Raw genomic sequence first — 18,083 nt, 5'->3', positions numbered from 1 at the left:
AAACGTCAAAGGAGGATGCCCACCTGATGACCCCAATGATGTACCTACCCTACCTTACACCGCTCCAATCCCACTGCAAATAGCAAGAGTGCCGACTTATTACAGGGATTGAAACATCAAGTCCTATTAGCTCTACTACAGTGTTTTGTGTCTATCTTTGGTGTCAACCAGCATCTGCAGTTCCTTCCTATACATGGATAGGCGATGGTCCGAAGAAGGGTCTGAACCTGAAATGTAACCTATCCATGTTCTCCAGAGATGCAGCCCAACACTGAATTACTCCAGCATTTTGAGTGTTTTTCATTTTAGTAATAGTCCATCGGTTGCAGGAGGTCAGAGACACAGGGAGCAATGCAGGAAAATATCGAAAGATTGGCACCAACATTATTGGTAGTGTACAAAAAAGGAACTGCAGTTGCTGGTTTATAGTAAAAAGCCACAAAGTGCTGAATTAACTAAGAAGGTCAGGCAGCATTCCTGGAGAACATGGAGAGGTGATGTTTTGGCTTGGGCTTCTTCAGACTGATTGTGGAGGGGTGAACAAAACTGGAAGAGGAAGGACGGGACAATGGGTGGCAGCTCATTGGTGAGCACAGGCAGGGGGGGGGCCCAAGCAAAACTCTTCAATCTTTTTATAGTCAGATGGTTGGACAAAGGACAGAGATTAAAAAAGGTAGGAAATAAAAAGATTGAAGAGTTGTGAACCCAGAGGAAGGAATGTGGGTGGAGGAGAGAAATAGAAACAAGTCTAGCTGAAGCACAGGGGAGGAGGGTGGGGGTAAAGGGGGGTGTTGCGAGAAATGGATGTTAGATGTTACCTAATGTTGGAGAATTCAATGTTCATACCGCTGGGTTGTAAGCTATCCAAGCAGAATGTTAGGTAGGGTTCCTCCAGTTTGTTCAACAATCTGCCTCTGCCTATCTATACTCCCACCCCATCCCTGTATTCACCTATTACTGGTCATGCATTGTTCTGCCCATCCTCTCTTCCAAGCTTTCTTTCCACCCCAAGCAATCAGTCTGAAGGGTCCCACACCGAAACGCCACCTATCCATGTAGAAATAAAGAAAATACTTTACACCAAAGATAGACACAAGATGCTGGAGTAACTCAGCGGGTCAGGCAGCATCTCTGGTGGAAAAGGATAGGTAAAGGGTCCCAACCTGAAGCATCACGTATACTTTTTCTCCAGAGATTCTGCCTGACCCGCTGAGTCACTCCAACAACTTGTATACATCTTCACCTATCAAAGTTCTCCAGAGATGCTGCCTGACCAGTTGAGTTACTCCAGCCCTTTGTCATTTCTTTGGTAGACCAGCATCAGCAGTATTTTGTTATTGCGTGTGGTCTCACTCTAGCAATGGAGGAGGCTCTGGACAGGAAGGTCAGTATGGGCGGTCACAGTGGCGCAGCGGTAGAGTTGCTGCCTTACAGCAAAATGCAGCCCGGGTTCGATTCCGACTCAGAGGGCGGTGGAGGCAGGTTCTCTGGATGCTTTCAAGAGAGAGCTAGATAGGGCTCTTAAAAATAGCGGAGTCAGGGGATATGGGGAGAAAGCAGGAACGGGGTACTGATTGGGGATGATCAGCCATGATCACATTGAATGGCGGTGCTGGCTTGAAGGGCCGAATGGCCTACTCCTGCACCTATTGACTACCGGTGCTGTCTGTATGGAGTTTGTACGTTCTCCTCGTGGGTTCTCTCAAAGGTCTTCGGTTTCCTCCCACACTCCAAAGAGAACATGTTTGCAGGTTAATTGGCTTGATTAAAAAAATGTAAAAATTGTCCAGTATAAAATTACCAACCTCCAGTATAGTCCCTGGTGGACTCTTCGGAAATAATGACCACAAGGTACAAGGTAAGGTCCGTATGGGAATTGGTAGTGAAGGAGGTCGATGACACCTGGATGAATGCAGCAATAGGCACAATGCAAACTCAATGGGGGCTCCAATGGGACAGCTTACGTCATCACAGCTCGAGGATCCGCCCCCTCCCCGCGCGCGCGGAGCCGCTGCCCCAGCTGTTGTAGACGTCACCGAGCCGCCCCACGTGCTCAGGGACGCCCCGCTGTGCGCGCGCAACGGCAGCCTCCCCACCAAAAGTCCCGCAGAGTCTCACAAGCCACGCCGATTCCGCACCGTAGAAACCAAAGATTATAGAGGATTATAGAAGAGTATAGAGCTCCTCTATAATCTTTGGTAGAAACTGCTGCCGGTGGGCGAGCTCGACAGCGCCGCTGAGGGTGGAATTAAAGCAGTTTTTGAAGCAGCCGCGCATCTACACGCCTCCCGTAACATCACTGAGGCAGGCGGGGCCAGAGGTGTACGTCTTGACATCACTGAGGCAGGCGGGGCCAGAGGTGTACGTCTTGACATCACTGAGGCAGGCGGGGCTAGAAGCGTGCGTCGTGGCGTCATGGAGGCGGGCGGTGACGTCGCAGGGGCGTCGACGCTGGAGGCGATCAGTATTGTGGGTAGAGCGGTGTGCACAGGCGTGGTGCTGACGGCGGCCTTGTACCTGCTGCGCTCTCTGTGTCACAGCATGGCGTGGAAGTGCGGCGGAGACAGCCAAGCCGAGCTCGTCAACAACCTGCGCAGTGAGTGCGGTCTGCCTGTCTGGCGGGTGGGGCGCGGACAGCGGCACATCAGAGCCGGACGCCGCCGCCTCCCCAGCCTCTGGTTACCGAGGCGGCGGCGGCAGCTGCGTCTGCTGTAGGATCTCCGCCCTTCGGGGTTTGTAACTCCTTGTCCCCGCCCGCTGGAAGGGGGTGTGTGGCGGTTTATTCAGCATGCAGTTGGTGTAGGGGCCTGGCTTGCAAGGGGAGGGTCTCCAATCATATTCGTAGAAGGAACTGCAGATGTTGGTTTACCGAAGATAGACACAAAATGCTTTGATCTGTCGTTTTCACACCTCACCCATCCATATATCTGGACCCTCTCCCCTGACTCTCAGTCTGAAGAAGGGTCTCGACCCGAAACCTCACCCATCCCTTCTCTCCAGAGATGCTGCCTGTCCGGCTGAGTTACTCTAGCATTTTGTGTCTATCTCTAATCCGTCTGCGAGACTGGGCTCAGCTTCTAGAAGGGCTTTACAGGTTGGGTTGGGCAGGGCAAAGCCCGACCGATCGTAGCAGGCGTGGCCAATTTGGCTCGTCACAATGCGGGAAGTGAAAGGGACTGGAAAATCAAACATGTACAAGTGCTGGAAATCTGCAATAAACGTATTAGACGTTGTAAACACTCAGCACGTCAGGTGGCCTCTCTGGGGAGAGAAGGCGAGCTTCCTTCGTCAGCCGGATCAATGTTACTGCGGTGGACTGCGACGTTGCAGTTTTGCGGTGATCTGCGAGTCCCTGGTGCAATTAGATGAAACCAGTCCAGACTTAGTTGGTTACTGTGTAGGAAGGAGCTGCAGATGCTGGTTTACTCCGACGATAGACACGAAATGCTGGAGTAACAGTGAGTCATGCAGCATTTTTGGAGAAAATTATAGGTGACGTTTCGGGTCGAGACCCTTATGCAGACAGTTGGTTACTGTTGTGTGGCACAACACCTATCCACAGTATGTCTTTTTTGGTTTTGGTTTCGTGGTGCTCCAAAATATTCCAAATGGAATTTGTCACTGGCACGGGTGATTTACCTACACCTACACAATCCACTCAATTAGTACATACACGCAGATAGTAACTAACCCAGTAATAACTGCTACCAATTTTGGGTCTTTTTATACTGCAATGCTTGATGTTTTGAAACGCATTGGCTCATGGGCATGTCAATAGATGGATGCCTGTTTTGTACATATTAAGGTAATTGAGGGATGTGCAGGTAAATAGTATGATGTGAGGTAAAATATTAGTCATTATTTGATGAAATGATGTAGAATGTGTGAGGGATTGAAACACTGTTTTGTGCATTTCTTGTATTATTTTGTTCACTGATTAAGCTATTTTCAGATATTGCATTCAATGAAGAAGTGAAAATCTGATTGCTTGTGCGTGAATTGACAGCTCGAGGTCTATTGCAGTATCGGAATGACTGAGCATAACTGAGAGGATAGCTGTTGGTGCATAGTTTTGAATAACTATTGTACAGACCCACAGTAGTAATTGAGAAAAAATATGATGGTATCCCAACATACTGTTTTGCTATTTTTAAGTGACAGTTCAAAAGAGATGTACTCCTCCTTTCACACAAGTCAGGGAGAGCAAGGGACTGTGGAGAACAGTTTGCAGATTAACAACTTTCCTATCACAGGGTAACAAAAACTGAACACGATACTCTAAAAGTGCCACCGCCAATGTCTTGTACAAGGTGAGAGCCTGAAGGTGCTTTGCAATTAGCATAGAGCTGTTCAAATATTGGAAACACAGAAGCCTCTTAGTACACAATGAGCTGTCAAGAGAGTTTATTGTCGTGTCCCAGATAGGACAATGAAATTCTTGCTTGCTGCGGCACAACAGAATATTGTCGGAATAAATACAGAACAGATCAGTGTGTCCATATACCATAGAATGAAAATATATGTATATATGTATTTACAACTTTTTGCATCCTTTTCCACTCCTGGACGCTTAAGTTGCCAAGTCACGATGCAACCGGTCAGTATGCTCTATACTGTGCACCTGTAGAAGTTCGAGAGGGTCCTCCTTGATATACCGACTCTCCGTAATCTTCTCAGGAAGTAGAGGCACTGATGTGCTTTCTTTATAATTGCATCAGTGTTCTGGGACCAGAAGAGATCTTCGGAAATATGCAGTGGGTCGAGGTTCTTGTCAAGGTAGGAGTTGATATGCGCCATAATCAACCTCTCAAAGCATTTCATCACCACAGACGTTGGTGGTGGTCGATAGTCATTGAGGCACGTCACCTTGCTCTTCTTGGGCACCGGTATTATTGGTGTCCTTTTAAAGCAGGTGGAAACCTCAGACCTCAGAAGTGAGAGGTTGAAAATGTCCATTAAAAACTCCAGCCAGTTGGTCCGCACGGGTTTTTAGAACACGACTGGGTGTACCATCAGGTCCAAGCGCTTTCCGAGGGTTCACCCCCCTGAAGGATCTACTGACATCGGCCTCTGTGACTGACTGAAATACCATCACGGCGAATGGAGGCTCGGGAAGGCACATCCATGTTCTCCCTATCAAAGCGTGCGTAGAACGCATTGAGCTCGTAAGAAAATGATGCTTCGCTGACATTTGAGCTGCCTCCTGATTTTGCCTTGTAGGAGGTGATGGCATTCAAGCCCCGCCACAGCTGCCGAACATCCGTCTCATCCTCCAGCTTGGAGTAGAGGTTCCTCTTGTAGACCTCTATATCTCCAGACCTGAATGCCCGGGATCTGGTCTTCCGAAGAATGCGGATCTCATGGCTGATCCAAGGCTTCTGGTTAGGAAACACTCCGTTCTTGTTGGGATGCAGTCCTCCATACATTTCTTTATAAAGTCTGTAACGATTGTGGCATATTCATTCATTAATGTCTGTTGCTGAGTCTCTGAACATTGCCCAGTCTACATACTCCAAGCAGTCCTTGAGTTGTTCCACCCTCCACCCCCCCCCCCCCCCCCCCCCCCCCCCCCCCCCCAGCTCTGTACAGTCCTCACCTCTGGGGGTGTTCGAGGCGAGGGCGAGGGATAGAGAGATAGGCATCCTTGTTGGTCGTGCAGCAGTTGTCGAGGGTGTTTGGTCCTCTGGTGCTGCAGGAGACATGTTGGTGGAAGTTAGTGATCAATTTCTTAAGGTTGGCTTTGTTGAAGTCCTTGGCTATGGTGGTAAATGCCTCGGGGGTAAGCCGTCTGGTGATTGTTGACCACGGTGTGCAGCTTCTCCAGTGCCAGATGGACATCTGCCTGGGGTGGGGTGTAGACTGCAGTCAGGCTGATGGAGGTGAATTCCCTCGGGAGGTAGAAAGGACGGCACTTCACCACCAGGTGTTCCAGATGCGGAGAGCAGGAATTATATAGGACTGCCACGTCTTAGCACCACAAAGAGTTGACCATGAGGCAGCAGGATACTGAGATACCGAGGAAGCAGGTGGTGATAACCCCCTATTTAGGTCAGAATATTTGAGTATCATGTTATGGCGGAGGTCCTCAGTTACAGCGACTCTATTTTTAGAGCTTTTAAACGTGTTAACCCAAGCAGCATTTGTTGCTTTGAATATTCATAGATGCAATCATTCTAGTTAAGCAATTCTTGGTGAATTTTTCTTGAAATAAATAATTTCGATTGAGGATTAGTGCCCAAGCTGACTTTGTGAAAATTGTGGCATTAATTCCACCAGTAATGCCTTCAGCATGGGATTTTTGCAATAAATGAATGAATAAGTTTATTGGCCTAGTATGTATACATACAAGGAATTTGCCTTTGTGCTCCGCTTGCAAGTAACAACATGGCATACAGTAACAATTAAGAATGACACATAAAACATTAAACATTCATAATAAAACATTATAGTTTAAACATGTGAATTAAATTAAATACCAGAACAAAAGGAGGCTGCAGACTTTTGGTTATTGAGTAGAGCTGCAACTCACGGGGAAAAAAGCTGTTTTTATGTCTGGATGTGGCGAGTTTGACAGTTAGGAGTCGCCTTTCAGAGGGAAGTGATTCCAAGAGTTTGTGGCCAGGGTGAGAGGGGTCAGAGATGATCTTACCCGCTCGCTTCCTGGCCCTTGCAGTGTACAGTTTGTCAATGGGGGGGAAGGTTGCAGACAACAACCTTCTCAGCTAATCGGACGATTCGCTGCAGCCACTGGATGTCGTGCTTGGTGGCTGAGTCAAACCAGGCCATAATGAAGAAGGTGAGGACAGACTCTACAATGGCAGTATCGAATTGGACCATCATTGCCTGTGGCAGATTGTGTTTCCTTAGCTGCTGCAGGATGTATATCCTCTGTTGGGCCTTTTTAACTGTGGAGTCCATAGTGGCCCCCCCATTTCAGATCCTTGGAGATGATGGTTCCAAGGAACTTAAAAGACTCCACAGACTGTGGTGTTGTACCAGGTGCCAACTGCTCTACATCGATGAGACCAAGCGCAGGCTTGGTGATCGCTTCGCCCAACACCTCTGATCAGTTCGCAATAACCAACCTGATCTCCCGGTGGCTCAGGACTTCAACTCCACCTCCCATTCCAAGTCCAAACTTACCGTCCTGGGCCTCCTCCATGGCCAGAGTGAGTCCCACTGCAAATTGGAGGAGCAGCACCTCATATTTCGCTTGGGTAGTTTACACCCCAGTGGTATGAAACATAGAAACATAGAAATTAGGTGCAGGAGTAGGCCATTCGGCCCTTCGAGCCTGCACCGCCATTCAATACGATCATGGCTGATCATCCAACTCAGTATCCCGTACCTGCCTTCTCTCCATACCCTCTGATCCCCTTAGCCACAAGGGCCACATCTAACTCCCTCTTAAATATAGCCAATGAACTGGCCTCGACTACCCTCTGTGGCAGGGAGTTCCAGAGATTCACCACTCTCTGTGTGAAAAAAGTTCTTCTCATCTCGGTTTTAAAGGATTTCCCCCTTATCCTTAAGCTGTGACCCCTTGTCCTGGACTTCCCCAACATCGCGAGCAATCTTCCTGCATCTAGCCTGTCCAACCCCTTAAGAATTTTGTAAGTTTCTATAAGATCCCCTCTCAATCTCCTAAATTCTAGAGAGTATAAACCAAGTCTATCCAGTCTTTCTTCATAAGACAGTCCTGACATCCCAGGAATCAGTCTGGTGAACCTTCTCTGCACTCCCTCTATGGCAATAATGTCCTTCCTCAGATTTGGAGACCAAAACTGTACGCAATACTCCAGGTGTGGTCTCACCAAGACCCTGTACAACTGCAGTAGAACCTCCCTGCTCCTATACTCAAATCCTTTTGCTATGAAAGCTAACATACCATTCGCTTTCTTCACTGCCTGCTGCACCTGCATGCCCACTTTCAATGACTGGTGTACCATGACACCCAGGTCTCGCTGCATCTCCCCTTTTCCTAGTCGGCCACCATTTAGATAATAGTCTGCTTTCCTGTTTTTGCCACCAAAATGGATAACCTCACATTTATCCACATTATACTGCATCTGCCAAACATTTGCCCACTCACCCAGCCTATCCAAGTCACCTTGCAGTCTCCTAGCATCCTCCTCACAGCTAACACTGCCCCCCAGCTTAGTGTCATCCGCAAACTTGGAGATATTGCCTTCAATTCCCTCATCCAGATCATTAATATATATTGTAAATAGCTGGGGTCCCAGCACTGAGCCTTGCGGTACCCCACTAGTCACTGCCTGCCATTGTGAAAAGGACCCGTTTACTCCTACTCTTTGCTTCCTGTTTGCCAGCCAGTTCTCTATCCACATCAATACTGAACCCCCAATGCCGTGTGCTTTAAGTTTGTAAACTAATCTCTTATGTGGGACCTTGTCGAAAGCCTTCTGGAAGTCCAGATACACCACATCCACTGGTTCTCCCCTATCCACGCTACTAGTTACATCCTCGAAAAATTCTATAAGATTCGTCAGACATGATTTACCTTTTGTAAATCCATGCTGACTTTGTCCAATGATTTCACCACTTTCCAAATGTGCAGCTATCCCATCTTTAATAACTGATTCTAGCAGTTTCCCCACTACCGATGTTAGACTAACTGGTCTGTAATTCCCCAGTTTTCTCTCTCCCTCCCTTCTTAAAAAGTGGGGTTACGTTTGCTACCCGCCAATCCTCAGGAACTACTCCAGAATCTAAAGAGTTTTGAAAGATTATTACTAATGCATCCACTATTTCTGGAGCTACTTCCTTAAGTACTCTGGGATGCAGCCTATCTGGCCCTGGGGATTTATCGGCCTTTAATCCATTTAATTTACCCAACACCACTTCCCGGCTAACCTGGATTTCACTCAATTCCTCCAACTCCTTTGACCCGCGGTCCCCTGCTATTTCCGGCAGATTATTTATGTCTTCCTTAGTGAAGACGGAACCAAAGTAGTTATTCAATTGGTCCGCCATATCCTTGTTCCCCATGATCAACTCACCCGTTTTTGACTGCAAGGGACCTACATTTGTTTTAACTAATCTCTTTCTTTTCACATATCTATAAAAACTTTTGCAGTCAGTTTTTATGTTCCCTGCCAGTTTTCTTTCATAATCTATTTTTCCTTTCCTAATTAAGCCCTTTGTCCTCCTCTGCTGGTCTCTGAATTTCTCCCAGTCCTCCGGTATGCTGCTTTTTCTGGCTAATTTGTACGCATCATCCTTCGCTTTGATACTATCCCTGATTTCCCTTGTTATCCACGGATGCCCTACCTTCCCTGGTTTATTCTTTTGCCAAACTGGGATGAACAATTTTTGTAGTTCATCCATGCAGTCTTTAAATGTCTTCCATTGCATATCCACCGTCAACCCTTTTAGAATTAATTGCCAGTCAATCTTGGCCAATTCACGTCTCATACCCTCAAAGTTACCTTTCTTTAAGTTCAGAACCATTGTTTCTGAATTAACAATGTCACTCTCCATCCTAATGAAGAACTCAACCATATTATGGTCACTCTTGCCCAAGGGGGCACGTACAACAAGACTGCTAACTAACCCTTCCTCATTACTCAATACCCAGTCTAAAATAGCCTGCTCTCTCGTTGGTTCATCTACATGTTGATTTAGATAACTATCCCGCATACATTCCAAAAAATCCTCTTCCTCAGCACCCCTGCCAATTTGATTCACCCAATCTATATGTAGATTGAAGTCACCCATTATAACGGTTTTGCCTTTGTCGCACGCATTTCTAATTTCCTGTTTGATACCATCTCCAACTTCACTACTACTGTTAGGTGGCCTGTACACAACACCCACCAGCGTTTTCTGCCCCTTAGTGTTTCGCAGCTCTACCCATACCGATTCCACATCCTGCAAACTAATGTCCTTCCTTTCCATTGCGTTAATCTCCTCTCTAATCAGCAACGCTACCCCACCTCCTTTTCCTTTCTCTCTATCCCTCCTGAATATTGAATATCCCTGGATGTTCAGCTCCCAGCCTTGGTCACCCTGGAGCCATGTCTCCGTGATCCCAACTATATCATAGTCATTAATAGCTATCTGCACATTCAACTCATCCACCTTATTACGAATGCTCCTTGCATTGAGACACAAAGCCTTCAGGCTTGTTTTTACAACACTCTTACCCCTTATACAATTTTGTTGAAAAGTGGCCCTTTTTGATTTTTGCCCTGGATTTTCCGGCCTGCCACTTTTACTTTTCACCTTGCTACCCATTGCTTCTACCCTCATTTTACACCCCTCTGTCTCTACGCTCACACATTTAAGAAACCCTTTCCCTTTAACTCCATCCTCCACTAGCCCATTCGACACCCCACCCCCCTTATTCAGTTTAAAACCACCCGTGTAGCAGTGGCAAACCTGCCTGCCAGAATGCTGGTCCCACACCTGTTAAGATGCAATCCGTCCCTTTTGTACAGTTGTATTGAACATTGACCTCCTATTCCAGGCAGTCCTTGCTTTCTCCCTCCTTCCCCTCCCCTTCCCAGCTTTCCCGCAGCCTACTGTCTGTGCCTCTTCCTTTCTTTTTCCTGCCCCCCCCACATCAGTCTGAAGAAGGGTCTCGACCCGAAACGTCGCCTATTCCTTCGCTCCATAGATGCTGCCTCACCCGCTGAGTTTCTTCAGCATTTTTGTCTACCTGTGGTGTTGTTAACGGTGAGTGGGGGAGGGGAGGGGGAGCTCTCTTAAAGTCTACTATCAATTCCACTGTGTTAAGAGCATTGCTACGAAGGTATATAAAGGGGAACCTGTGCATAACTCTGTTGTTCAAGAAGGAACTGCAGATGCTGGAAAATCGAAGGTACACAAAAAAGCTGGAGAAACTCAGAGGGTGCAGCAGCATCTATGGAGCGAAGGAAATAGGCAACGTTTCAGGCCGAAACCCTTCTTCAGACTGTGCATAACTCTGATAATCCACTACCTGATTATTCTGCTAGTTTCGCATCTATTCTAACTCATTTAGTTTGGTTCCTCTGCTCTCTTAAACTCGCTGGAGACTGCCTCTTATGCTCCTTACAATTGTTTCATTATTTTACTTCATGCATGATTTGACTGGATAGCATGTAAAAACAAAATTTTCACTATCTCGGTACATAACTAATGGAGTTTAATGCAGATAATTGTGAGGTTTTGCATTTTGGCAAGTCAAACAAGGGCAGGAAAGAGGAGAACTTCTTCAAAGTAGACATACAGCTTTTTGTGCCTTCTTCAAACCTCATCTGCAGTTCTTTCCTTCACATGTTGTCTGCTCCACTGCAAAATCTCTGAAGAAGTTATCCTCCTCTCTCTGATGAGAGTTCTGCCACATCCTCTCTCACTGCTCCCCCTCTGTGATGCCTCCTGCTCTCCGACTCTATGGTCACATTTTAACCCAGACTCCCTCTCTATCCCTCCTCCACCCAAATCACACTAGCTTCTCGTTTTCACCAAACAAACAGCTAACAATGGTCTGTTTCCTTTATCATCATCACTTTTTTTGCATATCTTTCATTCCTTGTACTTTATCTCTCAACATCATCGTCCAAATCTCTCATTTTTCCCTTATCCCTAGCCAGTCTGAAGAAGGGTCTCGACCCGAAACGTCACCCATGCCTTCTCTCCAGGGATGCTGCTTGTCCTGCTGAGTTACTCCAGCTTTTTGTGTCTATCTTCGGTTGAAACCAGCATCTGCAGTTCCTTCCTACACATAGAAATCTAAATCAATGACAGTTATAAAGAGCCTCGGGAATATTGCTAGCAGAGTTTTATTCCGAGTGCAGTGAAAATTCATCAGATTGATTCCAAGATTGGCAGATTTACAATATGAAATGAGACTAGGCTTATTGTTACCAGAGTTCAGAAGATTGATTGATCCCTACAAGCGTACAAATTTATTTCAGGTCACTGCAGGGAGGATGATTTTCCTGCCGTGGAAATCTGCAACGGTGGTTGGGGGGGCGGGTCACAGTCTCTGAATGAGTGATAAACCATTTAGGACCAATACAAGGATCATTTTTTTTCATGCTGAGAGTGGTGAATCTTTAGAGTTCCCTTCAGACTGTGGAATTCAGTTCATACGTAATAAGGTTCTGGATATTAAGTGAGTTGAGCAATATAAAAGTACTGCTGAGAGAGATCAGCTTTGATTTTGATGAATGATGGAGCATGCTGAAATGGTAAAATAGTCTGCTCCTGATGCTATTTAGCCTAAATATTACACTTGCAACTAAATCTGTATCAGTCTGAAGAAGGTCCAAATCCAAAATATCACTCCCTCCACAGATACTGCCTGACCAGCTGTTTTTTTTTTTTTTTTGCTCTACTAGATCTATAATCTGAAGAGTGGCATGAAGTGTTGGAGTAATTAAGCAGGTCAGGCAGCATCTTTGGAGAAAAAGGATGGGTGATATTTCAGTTCGGGCGAAAAACTGGTCCCGACCTGAAACCGTCCCGTCACCCGTCCTTTTTCTCCAGAGATACTGCCTGACCCGCTGAGTTACTCCAACACTTTGTGTCTACCTTCGGTATAAACCGGCACCTGCAGTTCCTTTCTACACGTTAAGATCTGTAATTTTTCTAGCTTGGGTTGTGAAGATTGTGGAGATTTCTTAAAATCTGTTTTCCCCAGCTGCTTTGTACTAAAGGACTTTCCTTCTCAGCACATGCTTAGAGACAAGGATCTCAAAAATGAACATCCCATCCTCCCTTGCTCTATTAGTTATTGGATAGGGGACTCTTGAGTCTCTTTTTAAATTTGGGGTTTTCCAGTAAATTGTTGAGCCTTCACTTGATTATTTGCTTGTTGACCTAGCTAGCTAAAGTGAGGACTGGTTGATCCATTTATATTGGAGAGTGCATTTTTTAAACATCTCATGCAGATGATATCCTTTCATTTTGGTAGATAATTACTGTTTGAGCTTCGCCTTGGCTTGCTTGTGTGCACGCTAAAGTTATCTGTGTTTATTGTGCATTTACATACAAATATCGATCAATCAAGATCTAATGTTGCCTAGATTTCATGAGAAATTTCTTAGAATTTATATAATTGTAGCTGGAATTAATATCTTGCATTTTTCAGTTTGTTTTTTGTTTAAAGCAATCTTGATGAACCTTGAATGTTTTCCATGTGGATGGGGAAACTTTTACTGATGTTTACTGACTAATTTATCAGAGAGTACTATGGCAGTCCAACCCATTGCAAACCATTAGACTGCTGGTTCTGCTTGCTAGTTGGTCATAATCCTTTAACTAGGCTTAGACCCCCTTACTTAACGTCCCGTCTTAAAACAGCCAGCGGATAGATACAAAATGCTGGGGTAACTCAGCAGGACCGGCAGCATCTCTGGACAGAAGGAATGTGTGACATTTTGGGTTGAGACCCTTCAGACCGAGTGTCAGGGGAGAGGGAGTTATGGAGATAAGTTACAGAGTTTCAAAGATGTTAGAGATAATACCCTTATCTCTGTAACTCCCTCTCTTCTGACGCTCGGTCTGAAAAAGGGTCTCAACCCAAACATCACCTTTTCCTTCTGTCCAGAGATACTGTTCTGTCGATCTGCAATTCATTCCTACAATTAACAGCCAGTGGAATGTAGATAGAGAACCCTTGCTTTAAATCCTGCAAATGCCATTGATAATTGCCTCCAGTTGGTGAAGGTTAATTAAAAAAATGAGAATGGTATAATATTGTGGCAGGTGTGGTATTTCTTCACTAGAATCTTGTACAGACACCCTCTGATCTAACCTGTCATTGTGTGGAATAGTCATTTAATTTTGTGATTTAGGAGAGCAGTTAGCTAATGTTGTTTATTGGAACAATTTTTTAAAGCCTGGCATATAAAAAATATTTGAACTGAATGAGTACAATAAGAATGAAGAAACAAGTGCAGAGCAACAATGCTTGTTTTATTTTGCTTCCCAGCTATAATGCAAATTTTCTTGCATTATAAATGGGTTAAGCTGAAAAGTGAAATAAAAAGAAATCCTTGTGGGTTGGCGAGTGTTGTTACACAGAATTGTAGGCTGTTGGTGCCACTGAGCTAAAAAATCAGCCATCACATTGACTGGTGATGCACATCTGTTCTTGTACTAAAAGAGTTAAAATCTATGTGTCTCTTTTAGTAGCTTCAACTATGATGTTTTCTCATGGGTTTAAAACTGGGAAGACAAAGGTCTTTGACTCAATTTTGAAGTTGTAGATGAAGTGCTCACCAGATAAAGCTGCCCTCAAACATCATCATTGAACAAGCAAAAGAGAGAGCATACACATTGAATATGTGATATGGGTAGCAAAACCATGCTATGGATATGGAGACGGAAACACACTGTTATAAAAATCAATTTCTTAACTGTTCTACTGGCATAACACAATTTTCCACATACATAAATGGACCTTAGATGTTTATTAGTTCTGCAGTATGTGATTTTAATCAAATCATAATTTCAAGCATCTAAAATTTTGCAGGGAATGGCTGACGTTATTTAAATGCGCATTGCTCCTGCCTTAAATAATAGATAATAGACACAGGAGTAGGCCATTCGGCCCTTCGAGCCAGCACCGCCATTCAATGTGATCATGGCTGATCACCCCCAATCAGTACCCCGTTCCTGCCTTCTCCCCATATCCCCTGACTTTGCTATTTTTAAGAGCCCTATCTAGCTCTCTCTTGAAAGCATCCAGAGAACCTGCCTTCACCGCCCTCTGAGGCAGAGAATTCCACAGACTCACCACTCTCTGTGAGAAAAAGTGTTTCCTCGTCTCCGTTCTAAACGGCTTACTCCTTATTCTTAAACTGTGACCCCTGGTTCTGGACTCCCCCAACACCGGGAACATGTTTCCTGCCTCTAGTGTGTCCAAACCCTTTACAGTCTTATATGTTTCAATGAGATGCCCTCTCATCCTTCTAAACTCCAGAGTGTACAAGCCCAGCTGCTCCATTCTCTCAGCATATGACAGTCCCGCCATCCCGGAAATTAACCTTGTAAACCTACGCTGCAGTCCCACAATAGCAAGAATGTCCTTTCTCAAATTAGGGGACCAAAACTGCACACAATACTCCAGATGAGGTCTCACTAGCTCTCTGTACAACTGCAGAAGACCTCTTTGCTCCTATATTTGATTCCTCTTGTTATAAAGGCCAACATGCCATTCACTTTCTTCACTGCCTGCTGTACCTGCATGCTTACTTTCATAGACTGATGTACAAGGACCCCCAGATCCCGTTGTACTTCCCCTTTTCCCAACTTGACGCCGTTTAGATAGTAATCTGCCTTCCTGTTTTTGCTACCAAAGTGGATAACCTCACATTTATCTGCATTAAACTTCATCTGCCATGCATCTGCCCACTCCCCCAACCTGTCCAAGTCACCCTGCATTCTCATAGCATCCTCCACACAGTTCACACTGCCACCTCTCTTCATCCAAATCATTGATGTATATTGTAAATAGCTGCGGTACCATCACCGAGCCTTGCGGTACCCCACTAGTCACTGCCTGCCATTCTGAGAGGGACCCGTTAATCCCTACTCTTTGTTTCCTGTTTGTCAACCACTTCTCTATCCATGTGTTCAAGAAGGAACTGCAGATGCTGGAAGATCGAAGGTACACAAAAATGCTGGAGAAACTCAGCGGGTGCAGCAGCATCTATGGAGCGAAGGAAATAGGTGACGTTTCGGGCCGAAACCCTTCTTCAGACCCTTCTTCGTATATATTTACGATTTAGACTAAGGAATTAAATGTAACATCTCCACGTTTGAGAATGATACAAAGGTCAAGTCAAGTTTATTCGATCAGTCTGAAGAAGGGTTTCGGCCCGAAACGTCACCTATTTCCTTCGCTCCATAGATGCTGCTGCACCCGCTGAGTTTCTCCAGCATTTTTGTGTACCTTCACTTCTCTATCCATGTCAGCACTCTACCCCCAATACCATGTGCCTTAATTTTGCCCACTAATCTCCTATGTGGGACCTTTTCAAATGCTTTCTGAAAGTCCAGGTACACTACATCCACTGGCTCTCTTGTCCATTTTCCTAGTTTCATCTTCAAAAAATTCCAGAAGATTAGTCAAGCATGGTTTCCCCTTCATAAACCCATGCTGACTCGGACCAATCCTGTTACTGCTATCCAAATGTGCGGCTATCTCATCTTTTATAATTGACTCCAGCATCTTCCCCACCACCGATGTCAGGCTAACTGGTCTATAATTCCCTGTTTTCTCTCTCCTGCCTTTCTTAAAAAGTGGGATAACATTAGCTACCCTCCAATCCACTGGAACTGATCCTGAATCGATAGAACATTGGAAAATTATCACCAATGCATCCACGATTTCTAGAGCCACTTCCTTAAGTACCCTGGGATGCAGACCATCAGGCCCTGGGGATTTATCAGCCTTCAGTCCCATCAGTCTATCCAACACCATTTCCTGCCTAATGTGGATTTCCTTCAGTTCCTCCGTCACCCCAGATCCTCTGGCCACTACTATATCAGGAAGATTGTTTGTGTCCTCCTTAGGGAAGACAGATCCAAAGTACCTGTTCAACTCATCTGCCATTTCCTTGTTCCCCATAATAAATTCACCTTTTTCGGTCTTCAAGGTTCCAACTTTGGTCTTAACTAATTTTTTTCCTCTTCACATACCTAAAGAAGCTTTTGCTATCCTGCTAGCTTACCTTCGTACCTCATCTTTTCTTCCTGTATTGTCTTTTTTGTTATCTTCTCTTGTTCTTTAAACATTACCCAATCCTCTTGCTTCCCGCTTATCTTTGCTACGTTGTACTTCTTCACTTTAATTTTTATACTGTAATATTCAAACATTTAGATCTACCGGGGTCTGAAGAAGCGTTTCCGACAAAAAACGCTTGTCACCCATTCCTTTTCTCCGGAGATGCTGCCTGACCCACTGAGTTACTCCAGCATTTCCTTCCTTCCTACACACTTGAGATCTACCTTGTTTCCTGGGATGTTTGAAATAGTACCTAGTGGCAATGCACTGTTGCTCCACATTGAGGGAAAATTGATTCCATTAATTGTTTCTTTTTTTTGTTTACAGAAAATGGAATAATCAAGACTGAGAAGGTTTATCAAGTAATGTTGGCCACTGATCGTTGCCATTATGCAAAGAGTAACCCCTACACAGATTCCCCCCAGTCGATAGGTAAGTATTTCCAAAGGATTTTCTCTTCCTTGAATAATGAACTGGATCCTGCCACCAAACCCCATGTGCACATTTTTGATTCAGCTCCAATGTTTCCACCTGCGACCTAGTGTTGGCAGCTGTGTACTGTTGCCTCCATGCCTTGTGTTCAGAAATCGTGTAATGTGTCATTTTGAATTGGTACTTCTAGCCACAAAGGGTGTTTTTCTCTTTTGTCCCCAAAACACCCTTGTTAGAAATGAAATGGTGAATATAAATACTCTGTTGTTTCATCTCTTGTGCATGACTCGGTGCTGGGACCCCAGTTATTTACAATATATATTTACGATTTAGACTAAGGAATTAAATGTAACATCTCCACGTTTGAGAATGATACAAAGGTCAAGTCAAGTTTATTCGTCACATACACATATGAGATGTGCAGTGAAATGAAAAGTGGTAATGCTCGCGGACTTTGTGCAAAAAGACAAACAAGCAAACAACCAAAAAAACTACAAACAGAATGGAACAGAATCACATATTATTTTACATATTAAATATTGTGGGCGGAAGGAAAAAGGGAAAAAACAGCACTTTTATTAAAAAAAAGCAGTAGAGTGGTACAGTAAAAGTTAGTCCCTGGTGAGATAGGAGTTTACAGTCCTAATGGCCTCTGGGAAGAAACTCCTTCTCAACCTCTCCGTTCTCACAGCATGGCAACGGAGGCGTTTGCCTGACCGTAGCAGCTGGAACAGTCCGTTGCAGGGGTGGAAGGGGTCTCCCATGATTTTATTAGCTCTGGAGTTGCACCTCCTGATGTATAGTTCCTGCAGGGGGGGGCGAGTGAAGTTCCCATAGTGCGTTCGGCCGAACGCACTACTCTGCAGAGCCTTCTTGTCCTGGGCAGAGCAATTCCCAAACCAGATGGTAA

At 45.1% G+C, this 18,083-nt stretch overlaps 1 protein-coding gene across 1 annotated transcript in view; it reads left to right on the top strand.

Annotated features, from left to right (window-relative positions):
* Positions 1–2,404: 2,404 nt before the first annotated feature.
* pcmt1 (protein-L-isoaspartate (D-aspartate) O-methyltransferase) overlaps positions 2,405–18,083 on the top strand; it is a 40,208-nt gene continuing 24,529 nt past the window's right edge. Inside the window, exons 1-2 of the mRNA XM_033026111.1 lie at positions 2,405–2,596; positions 17,069–17,173. Coding sequence (XP_032882002.1) covers positions 2,416–2,596; positions 17,069–17,173 — 286 coding nt within the window. The 5' untranslated portion in view covers positions 2,405–2,415. The remainder of the gene's footprint in view (positions 2,597–17,068; positions 17,174–18,083) is intronic.

The sequence above is a fragment of the Amblyraja radiata genome, chromosome 8 (genome assembly GCF_010909765.2).
Source record: "Amblyraja radiata isolate CabotCenter1 chromosome 8, sAmbRad1.1.pri, whole genome shotgun sequence".
NCBI classification, from domain to species: domain Eukaryota; kingdom Metazoa; phylum Chordata; class Chondrichthyes; order Rajiformes; family Rajidae; genus Amblyraja; species Amblyraja radiata.
This window is presented reverse-complemented; position numbering and strand designations above follow the sequence as displayed.